A 21,154-nucleotide genomic window follows, 5' to 3' on the forward strand; every position below is an offset into this window, starting at 1 on the left:
GAGTGTCCTGTTTTTTGAAAATCAAAATATGGTCACTCTAGTTTAATGGTCCGACTCTGAGTGCCCTAGTGCACGCTGAGATCTGTTTTCAAATGTAAAGAGCGTTATAAATAAAATTTATTATTATTATTATTATTATTGTTTGTGGTGGCCCGGCGTCGATTCCCGCTTGGTGGTTGTGTCAGGAAGGGCATCGAAGTGCATGCCAAATTTACCATTTGAATAGCTTTCGCAGTGGCAACTCCACATAAAAATACAAGGAGTCAGGATGGCTTAGTGAAGGCCAATTTCTATAATGCATGATTTGCCACTGATTTAATGGCAGTCAAATCTCAATTCAATTTAATGAACCTTCTCAAAACATTCTGCAGATGTACTAGGACAAGGAGTTGTTTTGTTTTAGCAACTGAAATACATGTAAATAAAATGTGTCCTTGCATTTCATGGGTGGAATTTAAGGCGTTTTACGAAAACATGGCTTTTATAACCAAATCCAGAGTGGCGTACTTGAACTATATGGTTCAGTTGGCAATTATGTGACTACTACAAACCTGTTAGTCCTTTAAAATTGATTTCTAATCTGCTTAAAATGTTTTATATTAACATGTTGTTTAGTTTATGTAACATTCACTGCGATGTGATATATATGGGCAAAATGATAAAAACTAGTTGTCCATACAATGCATGGGGATCATGGTTTAATGTTACTTTATTTGCGTGATTCAAAGATGTATGTGCCGCTTAAACTGAAGCATTCCACGATGACACATAACAAGGATGCTGGGTTTAACAGAGTATCTCTTTATTGAAATTAAGAGGAAGGGAAGTAACAGACTGTCTATCAGGATGTCTGATCAAATTAAGTTAGCTCGATTCAAAAAGCGTTCACACGACCCAAAGCGGGTTAAGACAAAGATGTAATGAAGTTAAGACCACGAAGAGAGCTCGTACAAACTGTGCAAATTAAAAACAAATGATCAATTAAGAAAATATACATACTATTCAATCTATTTAAGATGCTCAAATGGAAAATGGAAAAAAAAAGTTACAGTAGCTATAAATAAATTGGGACACATTGTTAAATGAACTAAACAAAAGTTTTCCAAGTCAGGTTTTGGCAGTGCCCGTTTCTCTAATCTTACTGCCATTATATGAAACACACTTTTGAAATTTCAGTTGAAAAACACTGCAGATCTGTTTAAAAAAAAAAAGAAAAAAAAGAACCTTTGTCAAGAAATGTGTACATTCACACAAAGAAGAGCATTTTTACAATAGACAGAGAATAAAGAAGTCATCATTCCAGCGTGAATACAGTTAATCCCTCTTCATGCAGTAAAAAAAATATATATATACATAACCCTGAGACACACACAAAAATAAGTAACTTCTTCAGCTGTAACGGGCCTGGCCAGCTTGTATTTTCACTTCAGAGGAAGATCCAAATTTATGTTGGCCAAAATTGAGGGAAGCCCAAGTCCAACGTCTCAAAATAGAGACAGAAAGAGTTGTACGGTGCACAAAATCAGACACTTTCAGCACACGTCTTCCCTGTTTCTACACATCTGTCAACTCAAATGGTAAATGGAGTCAATCAGTCAGCAGTTCGATTCGTTACACCTGAGTGAAAGCCCAGTGTGACGAGAAGGAGGAAGGAAGAACTCCCTTTTGTCTAAAATGTTACAGGACTTCAGTCAAAATGTTCATTCCGAAGTAGGCGTTAAGTTATGGCGCTTTCTGCTCAGCGTGTTACAAACAGCGCACGGCAACCGCGCCGGCTTAGGGGCGACATGGGAAAGTTACACAAGACGTTTCTGGGTAAACACATCCGGTGGAAAGAAGCGATGAAGACGCTCTTTCAGTCTTCACTTTCCAGGAATCCAGCCAGTCCAATGTTGACGATACAGGGAACGCCGGTGGGGAACACACGGGCCCTTCATCCTCGTTGCTGTGGAGAGAAGGTGAAAGAAGGAGATTAATGTTCCGGTCCGGTGACGACCACACAAGAATGCACGGAGGCCTCCGGGTCTCCCGTCAGCTTGTCAAAGAGACATTTTATACAGCTTAGCACGGCCTCACGAGGCGTAGCGCTAGCGGCGCCACCGACCCGCTTCCCCTCTGGAATGTAAGATTAAGCCGGTCGTGCAGATAGCTAATAAATACACTACCCTTCTGTGTAAATAGCTCAACACACTGGTGCCTCAGTGTAGACTACCAGAGTGCAGAATATATTTTAAACCCGACTTGTGAATGTTGCTTATTCATTGTTCTTGCAGCCCAAAGAACAGTAAAATATTTATTAATGCTCTTGTGAAACACAATATTTAAAAATAACGGTACTAAATTAGGACTGCAGCTATCGATTATTTCAGTAATTGAATCATCTATCAATTAGTTAAGTCGAGTAATCGGATTAGGAACATTTAATGCCTTGCAGAATAGATTTTAGGAGATATAAAACAAATACTTGCTAAGATTGCACTTTCAAAAGAGCATTAAATGCAAAAACAAAATAACATTCCAGAGTTTTTTTTCCAAACTATGCAGAATTGCAATTTCACAAGAGCAATAAGTTCAAAAATATATTAAAATATCTTAGCCTCAAACGGTTTTAAAAAAAAATTATATGATGAGGATCGAGGTAAAACAAAAGAGCAATTGGCTAACTTGCACAGCAAATGTCCGCTAGCTTAAATGCTATAATTTATACAGTGGGGCAAATAAGTATTTAGTCAACCACCAATTGTGCAAGTTCTCCTACTTGAAAAGATTAGAGAGGCCTGTAATTGTCAACATGGGTGAACCTCAACGATGAAGGACAGAATGTGGGAAAAAAAAAAACAGAAAATCACATTGTTTGATTTTTGAATAACTTATTTCCAAATTAGAGTGGAAAAGTATTTGGTCACCTACAAACTGGCTGTCAAAGAGGTCTAACATCTTCTAACGAGGTCTAACAAGGCTCTACTCGTTACCTGTATTAATGGCACCTGTTTTAACTCATTATCGGTATAAAAAATACCTGTCCACAAACTCAGTAAGTCACACTCCAAACTCCACTACGGCCAAGACCTGTCGAAGGACACCAGAGACAAAATTGTACACCTGCACCAGGCTGGGAAGACTGAATCTGCAATAGGTAAAACACTTGTTGTAAAGAAATCAACTGTGGGAGCAATTATTAGAAAATGGAAGACATACAAGACCACTGATAATCTCCCTCGATCTGGGGCTCCATGCAAGATCTCACCCCATGACGACAAAATGATAACAAGAACGGTGAGCAAAAATCCCAGAACAACACGGGGGGACCTAGTGAAGGACCTACAGAGAGCTGGGACCACAGTAACAAAGGCTACTATCAGTAACACAATGTGCCGCCAGGGACTCAAATCCTGCACTGCAAGACGTGTCCCCCTGCTGAAGAAAGTACATGTCCAGGCATGTCTGCGGTTCGCTAGAGATCATTTGGATGATCCAGAAGAGGACTGGGAGAATGCGTTATGGTCAGATGAAACCAAAATAGAACTTTTTGGTAGAAACACAGGTTCTCGTGTTTGGAGGAGAAAGAAAACTGAATTGCATCCGAAGAACACCATACCCACTGTGAAGCATGGGGGTGTGAAAAGCTTGTGAAGAGTTACAGAAAACGTTTGGCCTCCGTTATTGCCCACAAAGGGTACATGACAAAGTATTAAGATGAACTTTTGGTATTTACCAAATACTTATTTTCCAACATGATTTGCAAATAAAGTCTTTAAAAATCAAACAATGTGATTTTCTGTTTTTTTTCCCATATTCTATCTCTTATGGTTGAGGTTTACCCATGTTGACAATTACAGGCCTCTCTAATATTTTCAAGTGGGAGAACTTACACAATTAGTGGTTGACTAAATACTTATTTGCCCCACTGTATATATAGATTTTTACAATGCTTTTAACAAATTGTTCCAACACATATTTCCACAAAAAACTGCTAAATATACCTCTAAACTAAATTACGAATGCATAAACAACCATGTCAGCTTAAACAAAAACCTACAACTTGATGTTGGTCTTAACAGGGAACTGGATTCAGCCTTGTTAGAAGAGTTATGTCACATTGACTTTTGCCAATAAAAGGGCAGTGTATCCACAAAAATTAATAAAACTAAATGCAGACACTTCAAAACAAACACTAAAATGCCACTCTAATGAATCAAATCCTCAAAGCATCAAAATTTGATTCGAAGCTTTTTTACTAATCGAATTACTCGAGTTAATCGATTAATCGGTGCAGCACTATACTATAAATGTGATATGGGCAGCGGCCTGGAGTATGTTTCTCCTTGTCTGAGCGGCATGGATATTGTCAACCACAGACTTCACCATCAGTTGACTTGACAGCTTCTACAGACATTGTGACAGAGTGTTGAGGTGGCTTTCATCATGATAAACTCAAACACACGTTGCGTTCAAACGCCGGATTTAGGTGGAAAAAGGACGTTTTACGGCATACAAGCAGGCAGGAGTGTCTCAAGAGTGATTTGGTCGAGGATGCACGCATTTCAAAACGCTGTGGAAAAAAAATGAATGGGAAAAAATTTGCGTAACTGTAGCCTGAAATGTTTACGTAAAATGAATGATAACTGCCTGTTTTTTTGCCTTTAACCAATAATCTTTTATGTTCATATCTATAGAAATTCCGGGATGTACACATTTATTAACAAGAATTTCATTTTAAAAAGCTCTTTGTTTTGTGACGGCCGCCACGTTGGATTTTCTATCCCTACACAATAGCGTAACTTTACATTCAAATGATCAAGTCATTTTCGGTTCACTGCCCGTTTTTTGGCAAAAAGTAGTAATTTAGACATTTCTGCATCCATACACAAAAAAAGTCGCCTTTTACGTGTTTTATTTTATGTAACATTTCAATCTAAACACAACGAGGGCGGAGACCTGCTGATGCAATAGTAACATCGGAATTCAACCTAAATAAGTTGTGATTGTATATAGAAAAATGGAAAATTTTGGTTTTGTTGAGTAAAATTAAGATGATTCTGCATGCTTTCTGGTGTGAAAAATAAGTGATTTATTAGCTGTTGAAAACTGTTGAAAAAAGTTGAAGTTGCTATTTTGGGCAAAAACCTATATGCTAAATTAAATATTGCTACTGATCCTAAAAATATAGGTGATTATCTCTGCATTTGGTGATTTTTGTGTACCTAGCGTAAAATTTGAGAATTTTATAGCCATTTTAAGTTTTGTTATACTGGTATAAAAAATAATCGGGATTTTATTAGAGAACGACTTTGAATTGTCGCTGCTCATGGAGACTTCACATACTCCAATCATTTACAAAACTAAGATGGAAATAAAAGCATTTTTGGAAGTACCCAAATTCCCACGGATTGTAAACAAGTGAAAAAATGTTGATCTGAAAACCCTAGAAGCATTTATGATCTTCTGTGCAAAGCATCTGCTTCAACATGAAGGCCGTCTTGGATCTGTCTTGACATTCCCGCAGCAGTTGAGCACCATTTTCACAACTCTCGTTAAATATTTGGCATCTCTGATCTCCAGCTGCCACCGCAGATAGTTCAGTGCCCTGCAGTTATGATGGAATGTTCCACTGGATATTTGGAGGGAGGAACGCCATGTTTACCCCTAATTATCATCGTTTGTCAGCGGATGAGCACTCGCTCTCTCTCATCTCGACCTGTTTAACCACGCTTGGTTTATTTGAATGACAAAACGACTGATCGAGGCCTGCACTTATTCATGAAATTAAAGCTACTGTTGTTCAAACATCCTTTTTTCCTGCCACCGCCTCAGGAAAAGTCAAGCCACAGCTTTTGGCAAAGGTGACAAACCCCAATTGCAAAGCCGTGACCTACTTCCAAACAAAAGAGAAAAAGGCACCTGGCCACTTCCTGTTCGGTTGCTTGGCAACCAGCCACAATTATGGGATCGCCCTACTAAATAGATACTATTCCTATGTTGAATGTAGAAAATAGAAGTAAAAAGTGGTAAATATCCCAGTGTAATAAAGAAACCTTAAAATATCTATCTTGAAAATTGCACAACCCTTGTGTGCAGGTTAATGCCTGCTTCTTTCGAGTGCTTCTACTGCACATTTAATCTTTTTGAAGTGGAGATGATGACAAAGCTGCTTCTCACTCCTTAGTACTTTACTGAGTGACGACCATCATTACTTTTTAATAAGAGCCAAGGCTCTTTTATACTCAACTTTCACTACCGAGCTGCCTGTAATTTTTCTGGCCTAACAATGTGGAGAGGGTGACAAGTCTGTTTTCACTTCGAAATGCTTTATCGAGTGACAGCTTAATAACCTGACTTTTTATTAAGTAGAGCCATCACTTTGTGTACTGCTTACCTACGTTATGACTGCCTCTCTTCTGGCCTAAGAACAAAAAGTAAACACCAAAGACACACCAGTGATGTAAACCTCATGTGTCTATGATCCTCTGAACGACCCTCCTGATCTCCCAGAGTACACGCTGAGGTGAACCCTGCTAAATGGTAAGCTAATTAGAATTAAAAGCATTATCTAACTTCTTAGGCTTATTATTGGAAGTAGTTCAAGCCTAATCCAGACAAAAAAACATTGCCTGCGGAAACTTGTTGAACTGTTTGTGGAACTGCAAATCCACGTGCATTTAAACAACCCTTAAGAATGTATTTTATTGCATCACTGCATGTAACATTTTGTCATTATGAAGTTGTTTTAACCCTTTATGGGGCACCCATTTAACTCTTTGGCTGCAATTGACGGCACTAGATGTCCAATTTATTTTGACTGGGAGAGGCCGCTAGTCTCTCCAAAAAATGAAAGACGAGCATTCACAGCCAGTCCTCTAAGTTCAAATGACTTGGATGACTATCGTTGTCAAAGGCAGGCAACAAGTTAGTGACAGTGAAATTAAAACAATATACTTTAGTTATAAGCTTCTACTTTTTTCCTTCATTTTGAATCCTGCCGCTTATAGTCCAGTTCGGGTTATTTGTTGATTTATTTGGGTTAAAAGGCAACACATGCCCCCTAGCATGCATTACAGCGCTACAGACGTAAATAACAATCAAAATTCATGTTCTGTGCTAATTCTTCAGTAACTGTTCCAGTTGTTTCATTAATAATTTGTTATGGTATTTAGTAACACTTTATTTGACAGCGGTGTCATATGACTGTCATAATTATGACATGACACCAGGGGTCGCGTTAACCGAATATTTTCCTTTGTTGACCGATTTTTTAAAACGTTGACGGAAAAAACTGAAGTCCATCTGTCATTTTGACAGGTTGCAACTCACACCGCAGACCACAGGGTGGTGAGTGAGCATATTAATTAGCTATTATCTCTCTTGATGCATGATGTCGTTGGCCTTACTCTGAAAAATGTCAAGGAAACTGAGTGTCCGAAGTTTCTTCAAAAAGCCCCAAAACGACGATGGTGTTGATAAAAGAGGTGAAAAAACAGGGACTGCACAAGCGGGCACGAAATTCAAGTCCATGCGCACCAGGAGGAAGGTGTAAGACTCCGTTCAGGCCACAGCAGGTGAACTGTTAATTTCATTGATCCATATGTAGCCTACCTACTGGGGCCACAGTCAGCTGTTTTTGTCACTGCGGAGAAAAACTTACATATTCATCTGCGTGATGGCACGGTGTGGATTCTCTGTTAAGCTTGTTCGGACAGAATATTAATTTAAAATGAATGAAAACGAAATACTATTGAATATGTTGAAGCGGTATGCAATGTTAAGAGTCTTGTTAGCTCGAATTGCTGTGTCCAGCCGCTGTAGCTCTGCTGCTCTCCGTGAACTCTCTATTCAAGCTGGAACGCGCGCGGCTCTTAAGTGTCTCTGTCACGTGACTGTGTCGTAGCCGGTAACGCGCTCGGCCAAATGGACACACAAGTACGGAAGGTGAATTATGCCAAACAAAGGGTCACCACAATGTCATTATCATCATTTAAAAAATTTAAGTGACGGGTAAAAATAGATTATGACCGGATTTTTATGACCCTGTCAGTCAAAATGACAGACAACAAAAAAGTCTAGCGCAACCTCTGCATGACGCGATCAATGGCATTACTGAATTCTTATGATAGATGTCATTACGTGTCATCCGGCAAATTATGTTACTAATTCCATTCATGTCCAGCTCGGATCTTTTACATCCAATCAAAAGTGAGATGATTTGCCAGATAACACTAAATGACATCTATTTTAAGCATTCATTAATGCTCATGACAGCGTCATGTCATAATTATGATTGTCTAATGATAGTTGTATGAAACCACTCTCAAATAAAGTGTTACTAAATACCATAACTAGCAATTAATGAAACAACTGGAACAATAACTGAAGAAATAATTGCCAAGAAGCATGAATTTAAATTTTATTTACATCAGTAGCTCTGCAATGCATGCTAGGAGGCATGTTGGAAAACAGTGTATACAGCAGGTGGCAGAAGCGGTTGACCGCCTCCCCCAAATGAAGCTTCTTGAAGCAATGAAGCTTTGCAGCCAATTCGTTCAAAGCTTCATGGTGGTTCATTTGGTCTTCTGACAGTCGTATGATGCCGCTGTCTAATAAAGTGTTAACGCGTAATATCTTTTGGTGGATATATCCCATAATACAGTGCGGAGAGCTGCGGCTTATAGTCAAGTGCAGCTTATCTATGAACAAATTTCGTTTTCGTGTCACATTTGGTGGGTGGCGGCTAAATCAACGTTTGTGTTATTGGAGGCAATAGTCAAACTATTTCAATAATTTACCATTTTATTTATTCATACATAATAAATACAATAATAACAAAAAATACTAATAATCGAGACCTGGTGTCCATTTACATATGTGGACATCACGTTAGGACATCTAGGCCACACTTGCCTATCAAATGTTTATATTGTGGCCTACATGACCCAGGATAGTCTTTTATGGATTACAATTTTTTTTCATGATCAAAAATACTAATACACTTCCTCTTTAAAGGATTACATGTGTAGTGGTTCGCACTAATAACCGAGAGAGTATGGTTTCGAATTTTTGCTAGAGCATAGACTCCACCATCAGTTGACAAGACAGTTCCCACAGACATTGTGCCACGCCTTCCCTTCACTGTGATAAACTCAAACACACGCTGCGTTCTAAGGCCAGATTTAAGTGGAAATTGGACGAATGTTTTACTGCATACAAGTAAGCAGGAGTATCTCAAGAGTGATTTGGTCGAGGACTCAAGGTAATAATTATATTTTTCGCACCATGCATGCACAACGTTGTGAATACAATGAAATGAATGGGAAAAAATTACCCTAACTTTAGCTTGAAATATTTACGTAAAATGAATGATTACTGCCCGTTTTATTGCTTTTAACCAAGAGTCTAGAGTGTTTTACATTCATATCTATAGAAATTCCATGGTTTAAGCATTTATTTACAAGAATTTTCAACTTAAAAAGCTCTTTGTTTCGTAACGGCCGCCATGTTGGATTACACAATACTGTAACTTTTGCTTGAAATATTTACGTAAAATGAACGATAACTGCCTGTTTTTCGCTTTTAACCAAGAATCTAGACCGTTTTACGTTCATATCTGTCGAAATTCCGTGATTCAAGTATTTATTTACAAGAATTTTCAACTTAAAAAGCTCTTTGTTTCACGACGGCCACCATGTTGGATTACACAATACCGTAACTTTTGCTTAAAATATTTACGTAAAATGAACGATAACTGCCTATTTTTTGCTTTTAACCAAGAATCTACACTGTTTTACGTTCATATCTATTGAAATTTCGCGATTTAAGCATTTATTTATAAGAATTTTCAACTTAAAAAACTCTTTGTTTTGGTGACGCCGGCATGTTTGATTTTGTATCTCTACACAATAGCGGAATTCAACCTAAATAACTTGCGATTTTGTTGAGTAAAATTAAGATGATTCTGCATGCTTTCCTCAAGTTTCTGATGTGAAAACGGAGTGATTTATTAGTTGCTGAACTTGCACTAAATAAAAAAAAGTAGCTATTTTGGGCAAAAACTTGTGTTAATATAGCTATTGATTCTGAAAACATAGGTGATTAGCTCTGCATTTGGTGATTAGTGTGCAATCATTTTAAGTTTTGTCATACTTGTATGGAGAAATAATTACTCAGGATTTTATTAGGGAGCAACTTTGAATGTCACTGCTCATGGAGACTCATATATGCCTAAGGGGGGTGCTTGTTTTGGTTTTAGATCGCTAGCGGCTTTGGTTTTGAAAATATTTGAATTTTAAGTTTTTGAAAATAGACCCCCTACGGATCGGTCCCGAGCCCCGTGTCCCGTCAATTGAGAGTGAAGAGCTTCCTGTTTAAAGTTTGCATGTTCTCACTGTATGTGTTTATTTCCCCAGGTTTTTTTTTCTTTAACAAGGTGTCGTGCCATGTTTACTAATGACCACCTAGCATTCCACTGTATTGACCTTCAAATGAATCACAGGCATTTACATGGCGTTTGCATTGTAAGTGCTGTAAAAGCACGGCAGGCCCTGTGTCTTGGTGCAGCTGCAGCAGATAATGAGGCATCCTTAAGGTAAAAGGGTGGAACAAAGAGGGCCCCTGTAACTCAATACTTGCCACTTCGGTGCCACTTCAGCGGCGCAAATATGACGCAATTCAAGATTAATTACCAGGCACAGACACACTTTGCCTCATGCCAGCTGGCTCCCCTGAAGAGGGCTCTGGAACTATATGATGGTACGTTGCTTTTTGAGGGCCTAATCAAATTAGCGTGGGTGATTATTCAGCCATTTGAAGCATCTTCTCCACTCTCCCTTTCTCTTACTTACAGCACTGAAAAAGGCCCAATAAAAAGTCCATTAGAATTATGCAAATCTACAGATTGATTACTCAAGGGACTGGACGCCAAGAGTGTGTGTATGTGCGACTAACTGCGTGTGTGAAAGGAGGAGGGGGAAGTTGTGCGCAGATGCAATTATAAAAGCCTCATTGGCTTTGGGCTCCTGGTGGCCCTCACAGCAAGGCATTAATAAAACATTAGTATTGAGTGAACGGGGGGCCTCGAACTCCTCCTCCATGATCCCACTGTGACCTTTCCGTTTTACGGCAGCTGTCCTGGGACGCCGCGAGCTCGCCAACAAACCCCCACCCACGCGACCCTTGCCCTCGCCAGGTGTAGTCCATCACACAGCTTCAGTTGGAGCCGTCAAAGTAGTGCTTACTGCTTATGTTTGTGATTTTGATGAGACGAGGGGTGATGAGTAGGGAGCAATGAGGGGGGGACTAAAGGTCAAAGCATAGATAACAGTAATTTGTGAGGTTGTTTTACGTCACTCGTTTAAGGGGGACCTTGTATCCTGCCAGCTTGCAATATAATAGCAAAAACTGACCACATATTTACTAATTTGCTGCCTTTAACAATAATATATGTACAGTCAATTTAACCTTCTAGTTCACATTGATTGGACGTTTTATTGCCATGAAAGGTAGCCAATGAGTTGAGGATTGTACAAGGAAAACACAAGTTAGCGATGGGACTCCAACATATCAATCCTGAAGTAAATAGACTGTTAAGGAGGTAACAACATGGTCCACCATGGTTGTTTTTGTTGTGAGTCATGCACTCACTGAGCTCTTCAGAATTCCCTTTGTTTTTTCACATGGCCAGTTTTAGCATTTAGAGAGTGTTGCTTGCAAAGACTTTCACCCTGAAACTAGTTTTCAAATGTGTGCTTAGTCAGGCACCAAGGCAGCCAAGCATGTCAGTTGTTTTTTTTTTTCAGTTATTAATTGCTGTGTGTGGACTGCCTGTAGTTAAAATTTGTAATTCATTTTTCCAACTGTGCGCCTCAGGAAGTAGGAGATCCTCATTGTGCCTTGGCAATACTTTTTGCTTGTTGTTACATAGCAAAGATCCATTATCAAAAGTTAGACTAACTTCACCTTACTCTTTCTGGGCACTTGTATACATGTGCTCAGAGTCAGTACCCTGACTTTTACCAAAAGTCGGTTAACCCAAGACACTAATGATAAACGTGACAGAAAATATACTGTATAGATGGCCATCACACAATATTTGTAGGTAAAGCGTTTAAGGAAAAACAAAACAATACAAAATTGTTGCATTTAGTGAAACTTGATTACATATAATTGGCAATATATAAGCAGAATTGGTCTTGCCATAGCAATTTGTTCAATATGGGGTTCCAAATAAATGGGAATGAAACGCTTGTCATCTAATGCACGCAACACTCACACATCTTTCCTACTAGGAATGTAAGCCACACCTTCATTCCTCCCAAATTTGAGTAAGGTTGGCTGACTTTATTTAGAGGACAGGCAATGTCCGCAATGTGCCTCCCTGTGTATTTGTGTGTTGAGAATGAGGGAGAGAGGAGCATCAAATTGTTGCTCAGCAAAAGTTTCACAACTGCATGAAAGCACAAATACAGTACTTAAAACAGCTGAGTGGAGGTTTTCAACCTTGCCATAAACATTAAATGAAACACATGCACGAGCTACAGACACACAATTATTCTTTCTCTATGACCCCAGCTAAAAGTTGACAGCCTCTGGAGCTAAGTATTTTTAGGCAGGCATTAGTCTCTGCCTCTAAAGTAGTCAAAATATAGCTCTGCTTCTTCTGGTTTTACTTGCGCTACACTTGCAAATCCTGTGCATGAATGTGCCAGGCAAAGATACAAAGAGACAGTCAAACACATACGTTACGATTAGAATTCTCCTTTTTCAATAAGTGGCACACAAATCTAAACCCCCCCAAGTGTAATTAAACCTAAAGGCTGTGGGGCGGTCACCACGGTAACTGCAGAGGGATGCGGTGCCTTGATCTTTCCTGAGCCAGCCTGTGTGTCTCCTTCCGTGCCCCCAAAAACCATAATGCGTGCCACAGAGACAGTGGTCCTCAGCAGCAGGCATGCTATGCCTCGCCCCCACCCTCTACCCCAGCTAACATCACAGCAGACGCCCTTCCTGGCTTTCAGCTATACGTCACCGTCTTGGCATTGCACACACCCATATGGAAGTTACACTGTTGTTTACTCAAAATGCGGTTTTTGTCAGCTCCCCGAAAACGATCTGTCAAAGTGAAAATAACATGGCTATAGGAAAGACGCTACATAGAGAGAATTGCTATTTACATTCTATACACTGAAAAAGCATCAAAGCTTCTTTATTCACTAAAGAGCCTTTAAGTTTGGAAAATGTTTTTAAAAAAAGGAAGGGAAAAAAATATGGGCTTACGTCTGAGAGGAAAATAATACAATATACTGTATGTTCCAATATGACAGTCATCATCATAATAAAACCCAGTCTGGAGTTTACTTTCACCTTAAATGAACAATAAAGACAAAAGCCCGAGCCAAAAATGAAAAAACGCTGCAGTTTTACACGACTATAGTGAGTTGCACAATGCTTGAATTACAATTATGACTTCACTGGATGATTTCAATGACTAGCAGAAACCCCAAATACTTTAAGGGGATGAATTGAAGTTACTACTAAAAATTAGAAAAACGTCCCTACAATGTTACACATTTTGCCTGCGCCAAAGTCCGCAACATTCAACCCTCGTAACCTGCAGAATTCCGTGTTCTGCCTCCTGACTGGTTGTGCCGTCCCATTTATCTACCTGGCAGTACAAGTACGGGCCTGATCCAATGACAGACGTCCTGTATTGCGGCGCTCCGCTCTGTAATTAGCAACGCCGCTGACATTCCTCCAGCTCTGTAGACCAGCGTGTTTATCCAACACGCGGTCACCACAGCGGCTAGATAATATGTAACTGTAACCAGTAGCAACCCTGGCAACAGTGCGAGCTTGTAAACCGGCCTCGTCCGGCTCAAAATGACATTCACCTGAGACCATGTGAGGTGTTGTAGAGACTATACTCACCTTAGGAAGCTCAACGCATCCATGCGTGTCTAAGCTGACAGGTACTTCCATGTACTGACGAAGGCCGTGGGAATGAGTGAGTAAGGAACGCTGGTCACGCTGTCCCAAGAGTCTGACGATGGATCATAGCAGTCTAGGGTCTTACACCTTTGAGCCCCAAAGTACCCACCGACCACATAAAGTCTGTTGCCTGATGCCACCGCATGACAACTGATCCGTTTGGCTGTCACATCGCCGAACTTTGACCACTGGTACGTCTCGCTGTTGAAACGGTATGCAGAGCTGGCCGAGAATTCTGTGTCACCCCCGATCACTACGACGTGGTTTCCCACTACCGCTGCCGCTGTGTAGCGCCAAAGCTGAGGACACGCTGCTGGAACGGACCACCGGTTCTGACATGGGTCAAAGCACTGAACCTTGGGATATTTGTCTCTGTTAACGCTGGTTCCTCCAAAGGCGAACAGCTTGTTTTTAGCACCGACAACAGCAGCGTTGCTCACGCCTTCTCTGAGAGGTGCAACCAGCGTCCATTTGTTGGTCTGCGGGTCATATTGCTCCACCTGTTTGAGTGAGACGGACGGCGAGGCTGGAAAGGATCCTGCAAGCGAAGTGTGCCCTCCCACAACGTAGAGTATGTGGTCCAGTTCTGCTGATCCATGTCCAAATCTGGCAACTAACATGGGCGCCGCTTTGGACCACTCATCATGCAAAGTGTCGTAGGTCCAGACATCTTTGGAGGCCCCATTCTCAGAACCACGCCCTCCAGTGACATAAACCTGCAGCACAAGGACCAGATATATCTTATAACTGCTACTCTTTTTTAAGCTCTCTAGTGCTCGGATGCACCTTACAATGTGCTTACCTTACAACCGATGGCACAGGCACTACATTCCTTTCTGGGGCTAGGAATGTCAGTTTTTGGGGTGATCTCTTTGGTCTTGTTGTCAATCACATAGACTTTGTCACACATAAAAGTTTGTCCACCAAGCAGAAGCAAAGCCTGGCTGACTTTTCTGGGCCGTGCACAGAATCCCGTCACGATGCCATCATTTTGGAGGATCCTCATCTTACAACGCACAGCATCTTCGACGATCTCACGGCCCACCTTGTGACACATGACCAGCTCCTCTGAAGCCACGTTGTTGAGCAGGTATGTCTCTGGTAGAAGCGCGAGACGTACACAGCGCAGCAGTTCTGGCAGCTCACTGTGCCTCTGCTCCATATCTGCCTTGACCCAGTCGATTACAGCTTCGTAAACCAGGCTCTCGTCCTCTACCTCCAGCTCCTCACTGAGGATCAGCTCGCGCACTTTGTCTCTGGGAAGGTTCAGGAAGTCTTCGGTTTTGTAGAGGGTAGCGAAGTTTGCCAAACACATACGCCAAGACAACTCGTACAGTCTCTGGCACTGATGGGCGTCTGACAGCAGCATCATTCCGAGACAGTTGGACTGGTGAAGGTTCTTTTCTAGAAACTCTGAAGCTGCATCTCTGATGTCATGGAACTGAAGCATATCACCAGCCTCTAGTAGGGACTCCGCATTTTCCTCATTGATGATGATTCGTGCTGAGTAGGCATAATCAAGAAGCAGCTCCAGCACCTCCGGATGGAGAGAATCATGGAAGTTGACTTCAGCGTCACGGCTCTCCCTCAGTCCGCCACTGAACATAGCCTCAAAGTATCGACTACAGGAGGCCAGGACGGCCCGATGGCAGGGAAAGGCTCGGTTACCGGCTTTCAAGACAACGTCTGTGAAGACTTTACGCTTGCGAAGCAGGTTGAGCTGGGTCAGAAGGCTGTCGGCATGCGACGTCTTGTGGAACAGTTGAATGTTCATGGAGCCGGAGCTGGAGCGAGACTTTCGGTTTTCGTGGCTACTGACAGACATTTTGAATTTAAAGCTGGAGAGGAACAAAAAGGAAGAAATTTAAAATATTAGCTGAGAAGAGACTACTTTATGAACACATTTGGCATAACATTACATTTATACGCACTTAGTTCCTTACATTGAATAGTTGTATGTAAAAACAGACATACGAACACATGTATCATAATTTCCCCTCACTAGTCAATATCATCAGATGAGAAAAATTCATCATTACCATTTGACTTCCACTTGATGATTAAACAAAAACGGTACATGCCAACAGCAGGATGTTAGGCAGTTGGAAAAAACTGCTTGATGTGTTGCTACGGAAATGAACTTTAGACTTTAGGGAGGTAAAAGAAAAGCCGGCACAGAGCACTCCCACAAAAATATCAATAAACTCGTAAGAATGTCCAAACAACTGGCCTTTACACACACCCATGTTACTAATGACACCGGTGTGCCTCCTTATATCTCATTTTTCCACCCCTATAAACATTACAAAGCTGTGACTCAATGCCAGCCACTGTGACAGCTAATGAATTACCCTGCTGGCTCTCCAACTGCAGGCAGTGTTTTAAAACCTGTCAGAAATAGACGACAGTCAATTTCTCTCCCTTAACAGTGCAGTCTCCAATAATTGGACTCATTATTATACCCCTAGGTAAATGTTAGCGACGTTTCCAGGACCCAAATAGCCTTGCTAGACAGGCTCGTTTCCAAGATGTTAAAGATTGAAGGACACTAACGCAGTATATTACAGGCACACATCCCAGGGACATGGTATTCTGCCTCTAAAAGTACAATAATAATAGTGTTTGTTAGGATAATAGTACAATCATAGTCAATTTCTGTCCCTTGATACAATTTGTGTACATTAGGTTTCTGAACCGCAAGTTTCATTTTTACCTTCTGAAAGGTACCAAACTACATTAGGACATCTGATGTCATGCCAGTGTGACAGGCCAATAACGATAATGTACATCTGTCTAAAAATGTAGTGCCAAGCAGTGAGGTTTCCCCAATTTTGTTTACATCAAATATCACCAAGAAGTTCCTTGATGCAGACCCATTACTCTCAAATATTTTCCAATTCTAAGCAAAAATTTCAAACCCAATTTAACTATTTACACCCAAATCCAAGTAATTTATCAATCACATCAATCAAGCAGGACATTTTGATTTGGAGGCAGGAGACACCCGAGAGTGAACTCCAATCATTTGCAGGGCATAGAGACAAGACCAATAAACATTCACACTTATCAGGGTTTCCCCTACATATAAAAGATTGTGGCACGCTGCCACGCCTTGCAAATGTTTTTTTTTTCAAGATACATTTTAATTTATAATTTGTATAATTTAACAATACATCTAAATGAATATCTATAGCTCATTATTTACACACTATTTGCCAGATGTCGTCTGAAATAGCATGTCAAATACAAATTGTTCCTTTACACACTTTATTTTGAAAATCACATCGGTTCTCCTGTTGCAAGCATGAGTCTGACAATGTCGGCGTGGAAAATCCACAAAAAAGTATTTCAAGTTAATGAATGTAATTTTTGTTTAATCCTGTGAAAAAGACCTTAATATTGACATTGAAATGATGTTTAGGTTCTTTTTGCCGTGTTTTACCCGAATCGCTGCGTCCTAGCTCAGCATTTGTTCGTTGCTAATATCACTGGTAGTAATTTCAGATGAGAATTTTGAAGTATTTAGAAAAGATTTAAGTTGTCAATGGACGGGGGTCCGTTAGCAGAAGGACTGTTAGTGTTGTGATAGTGTAGTGCATATTGGAGCGAAATAAAGAAAAAGAGAAGAGATGTAAGTCGTAATATTGCTACGAGGAAAAACAGTCGTATTATTATTAAGTTGGGGTAATGTAGCTGTAATCAGCTACGCATTTTATGTACATGTACCGTAGCTGAGCGCTACGACGAACCATTAGTATAAATCAGTGGTGTTACCAGGATGCCAGGTGTGGGTGGGCTTTAGTCTTACCTGGGGGGGGTCAAAAAAAAAAAAAAAGCTACCATGCTTAAGTAGGTGGAAATTCAGCGTAGGGCGACTGCACCTTAAAACATGTTTTGTTTTCTCCTTGAGATAACTGTTGCCTAAAGGAACCTATTGTGGTTCCTCGGTTTTATTATTATTATTATTATTATTATTATTATAGTTATTCTCTGTTCCCAAGCCCCTTTGAGCTCAATTTGACCCCCTTAAAATGCTTCAAAATGCACCAAAATCGGCAGGCCAAGGTCAAGACAGGTGCAATCTTTGACACCGTGTAAAGAAAAATTCCAAATACATTAATGTAGCGCCCCCTAGTAGTCATTCTTTGTCCCGCCGATGCTTTGAGCCCTACTTTGACCCTCTCAGAATGCTTCAAAACTCACCAAACTCAACAGCCAGGTGAACACTGGTGAAAACTTTGAAAAAAATGTAAAAAAAAAAAAAAAAATCAAAATATGCGTAAATGTGTGTGGCGTCCCCTAGGAACAAAACCAACATTATTATTTTTTTTTTTTTTAAGGTGAAAGAGGAGGTAACAACGCAAAGGTTAAAACTTAGAACACATCAGTACTGTATGAATGGGCGGTGTATGAATACACGGTGCCCAGACTGCCGTTAGTACTACATCCAGTTTTCTCTGGGTGGGCAGAGCGTGTCCGTGGGTGGGCACTGCTTTCAATATTGTTGATTTTAACAGAGGTGGCAACGCGCTACATGAAGTACGTAGCTGCTTATTTGGCTACATTATCCCTACGTAATAATATGATTTTTATTCTCATACTATTAATTTGACATTCATTCTCGTAGTAATAGTTAGACTTTTTTTCTCTTGCCTCATCTACATCAAGTTATTATCCATAGAATAATTTATGCTAATGCATCGTCATAGCTCCCAGCTAAGGTACATGTAAATAAAGTGCGTAGCGGTTTACAGCTACATTACCCCAACGTAATAAAACTTTATTTTCCCTCTCGTAGTGAATTTAATCTCATCATTTTATTTATTTATTTTTTATTTGGCCCCACATGTGAGGCTGTCCGACTTCGATAAAGCCCCTCACCAACACCATAGCTTAAAAAATCCTAGGGGAAACCCTGTTTATTGACATATTAGAGTCTTCAATTAATATAAACGTAATGTTTTAGAATGAGAGAGGAAGCTAGAGTACTTTCTGAAAACCAATGCAAGACAATACTTAAACCCAGGACCTCTTAACTAAATGAAAAATATCAAACAGAAATTAGTTTGATCAACTGCAGTTGACAAAACCTTTAAAAATACCTGCTTCTAAACGACTCTAAGTTTAAGTTTCGCTCTGGTATCACCACACAGGACTGCTGAAACCGAGCTTCAGACCCTTCTGCCCAAGGCGAATGAGTTGTGCTAATCCTGTCTCCAGAGTACTCCGCAATGTTCAATTACGAATATAACTTTTTCTGTTCAGGCAATACGCAATATTTACAGCTTAATTGTGCTCATTAGGGTCACGGGTGAGCTGGAGCCTGTCCCAGCTGATTTGGAGTGAGAGACCGGATGCGTACAATCTTGAGTGTGCATTACACATACAGACATGCTCACATTCACACCTATGACTCATTGTGAGTCTCCAATGATGAGAATAACTTCCATGTTTTGGGAATGTGGGAGGAAGTCAAAGTACTTGTAGAAAAGCAACAAAAGCATGGGGAGAACTTGATTCAAACCCAAAGGCATTGTAGGCATATAATATTTTGTTAAACACTGATAGTTTTTTTTTCTTTAAACACTATGTAATTTGTGTAATAGAGGTTCTATAAAAGTGTAATTAATAGTCATTGTTACACAGAATCACAGAAAAATTGATGTGAGATATTTGGTTTATATGTTGTTATTTTAGGTCTCTTTAGTTGGTGGTCTTGTGAATTTCAGTACTTTACCGCATAAATTGATAAAGAGTACTACAAGTATGCAAGTCAAACGTCGAGGCTACAAAACAACCTTCAACAGTATCAGCCCACTGACAAGATAGCTGAACACACTTCAAGTAAGTTAAGAGTGACATTCTTATGCAAGCAGTTGGAAGCAGCCTTCAAAAACTGTCCCAATTTGACAATTTTAAAGCAATTTCTACCCATTGTAGTTACAAATCAGCCAGAAAGCCAAAAATCAATAATAAACTGCAAGGCGCTGAGCTCCACTCGGCTCCATTCTATCTATTGTTCAACGCCGGATCACATTAAGTCGTCTTTTGAATCTCAGTGGACTGTGTGGGTTTCGCGTGGACGGACTCGGCGTGAAATCCAATTGGGTTCCAACCCCCCTCACACTCACAAAAAAAAGTGAAATTACTCTAAGTTCGAGTATGCGTGTGTGTGGCATGGGGAAATCGACAAAACTCGTCTCGCATGCTGGGAAGTCAAGTAAAACGCCGTGGGTTCGTGGACGCAAACTTACCTTTGCCGAATCCCAGCGACGTGTCTCCGGATTCTTTCTATCGGCTTTCGAGGAGTTCACTCACAAGTTTTTCGTTTTATTTTTCACAATTTAAGAGAACCAACTTTCCCAGTTTAAGATTATTCTATGAGCTAAACATTCGCAGGACTTGTCGGCCATTTGTCACGAACCCGAAGTAATTTAGGAGAGAAGGAGTTCCAATGCTAGTTCAGACCCACTACAGACAGCAGTGAGTAACTGAAGTAGAGGAGAGCACGGCAGCATTCTGTAGTGTTTGCTGACTCCTCCCCTTGCCTCCTCTCCGTTTTCTCCTCTTGTCCAATCACATTCTTGGACCAGGATGCCTTTTATATTCTTTGTCCCACTCCTCACAGCCCAGATAAGGTCACTTCATTAGGTACACATGCTGATCATCATAAAACCATTGATTGGCAAATGACTAAATGATTATTTTTGGTATAATAATAATAATGATAAACTTGGTATACAAGTATGTGGACTATTAATCATTACATATGGCGGAAAACACTCAGGTGACTTGAAGTTCCGCTCTGAGACCCCAAATTTGGCCAACTTTAAAAACTGTCCGATATGCATGTGTGATACATCATTGGAAAGCTTAAAATCTCAATTTTCTGGGGGAAGAAATTTTTGAACAGGAGGGCATTTAAAAAAATAAATAAATTAAAAAGCGAAAACCTATCTGGAGGTGAGACTACGCGAGAGCAGAATTAAAGACGCCATGACTTTAACGAGATATTATTGCATACTTACCTCTTTTCGATCCCAAAACTCCATGTAGCATGAATCACTGAATGTCAAGACACAACTGCGAATGGCCACAGCTGGATTTGGGGGTATTTTATGGGTGAAACATGGTAATATAACAAGGGTCGCGATGCAGAAATCGTAGACATCGAGGAGTA

General features: G+C 40.3%; 1 protein-coding gene across 1 annotated transcript; it reads right to left on the bottom strand.

The window, feature by feature from the left end:
- Positions 1-785: 785 nt before the first annotated feature.
- enc3 (ectodermal-neural cortex 3) lies at positions 786-20,470 on the bottom strand. Its single transcript, XM_057841969.1, has 4 exons — positions 20,229-20,470; positions 14,777-15,812; positions 13,915-14,690; positions 786-1,945 (listed from the first exon to the last, which is right to left on the bottom strand). The coding sequence occupies exons 2-3, from the start codon at positions 15,797-15,799 to the stop codon at positions 13,944-13,946; spliced, it is 1,770 nt and encodes a 589-aa protein (XP_057697952.1). The 5' UTR covers positions 15,800-15,812; positions 20,229-20,470; the 3' UTR covers positions 786-1,945; positions 13,915-13,943.
- Positions 20,471-21,154: the final 684 nt, after the last annotated feature.

This window comes from Corythoichthys intestinalis, chromosome 7, assembly GCF_030265065.1.
Source record: "Corythoichthys intestinalis isolate RoL2023-P3 chromosome 7, ASM3026506v1, whole genome shotgun sequence".
NCBI lineage: Eukaryota > Metazoa > Chordata > Actinopteri > Syngnathiformes > Syngnathidae > Corythoichthys > Corythoichthys intestinalis.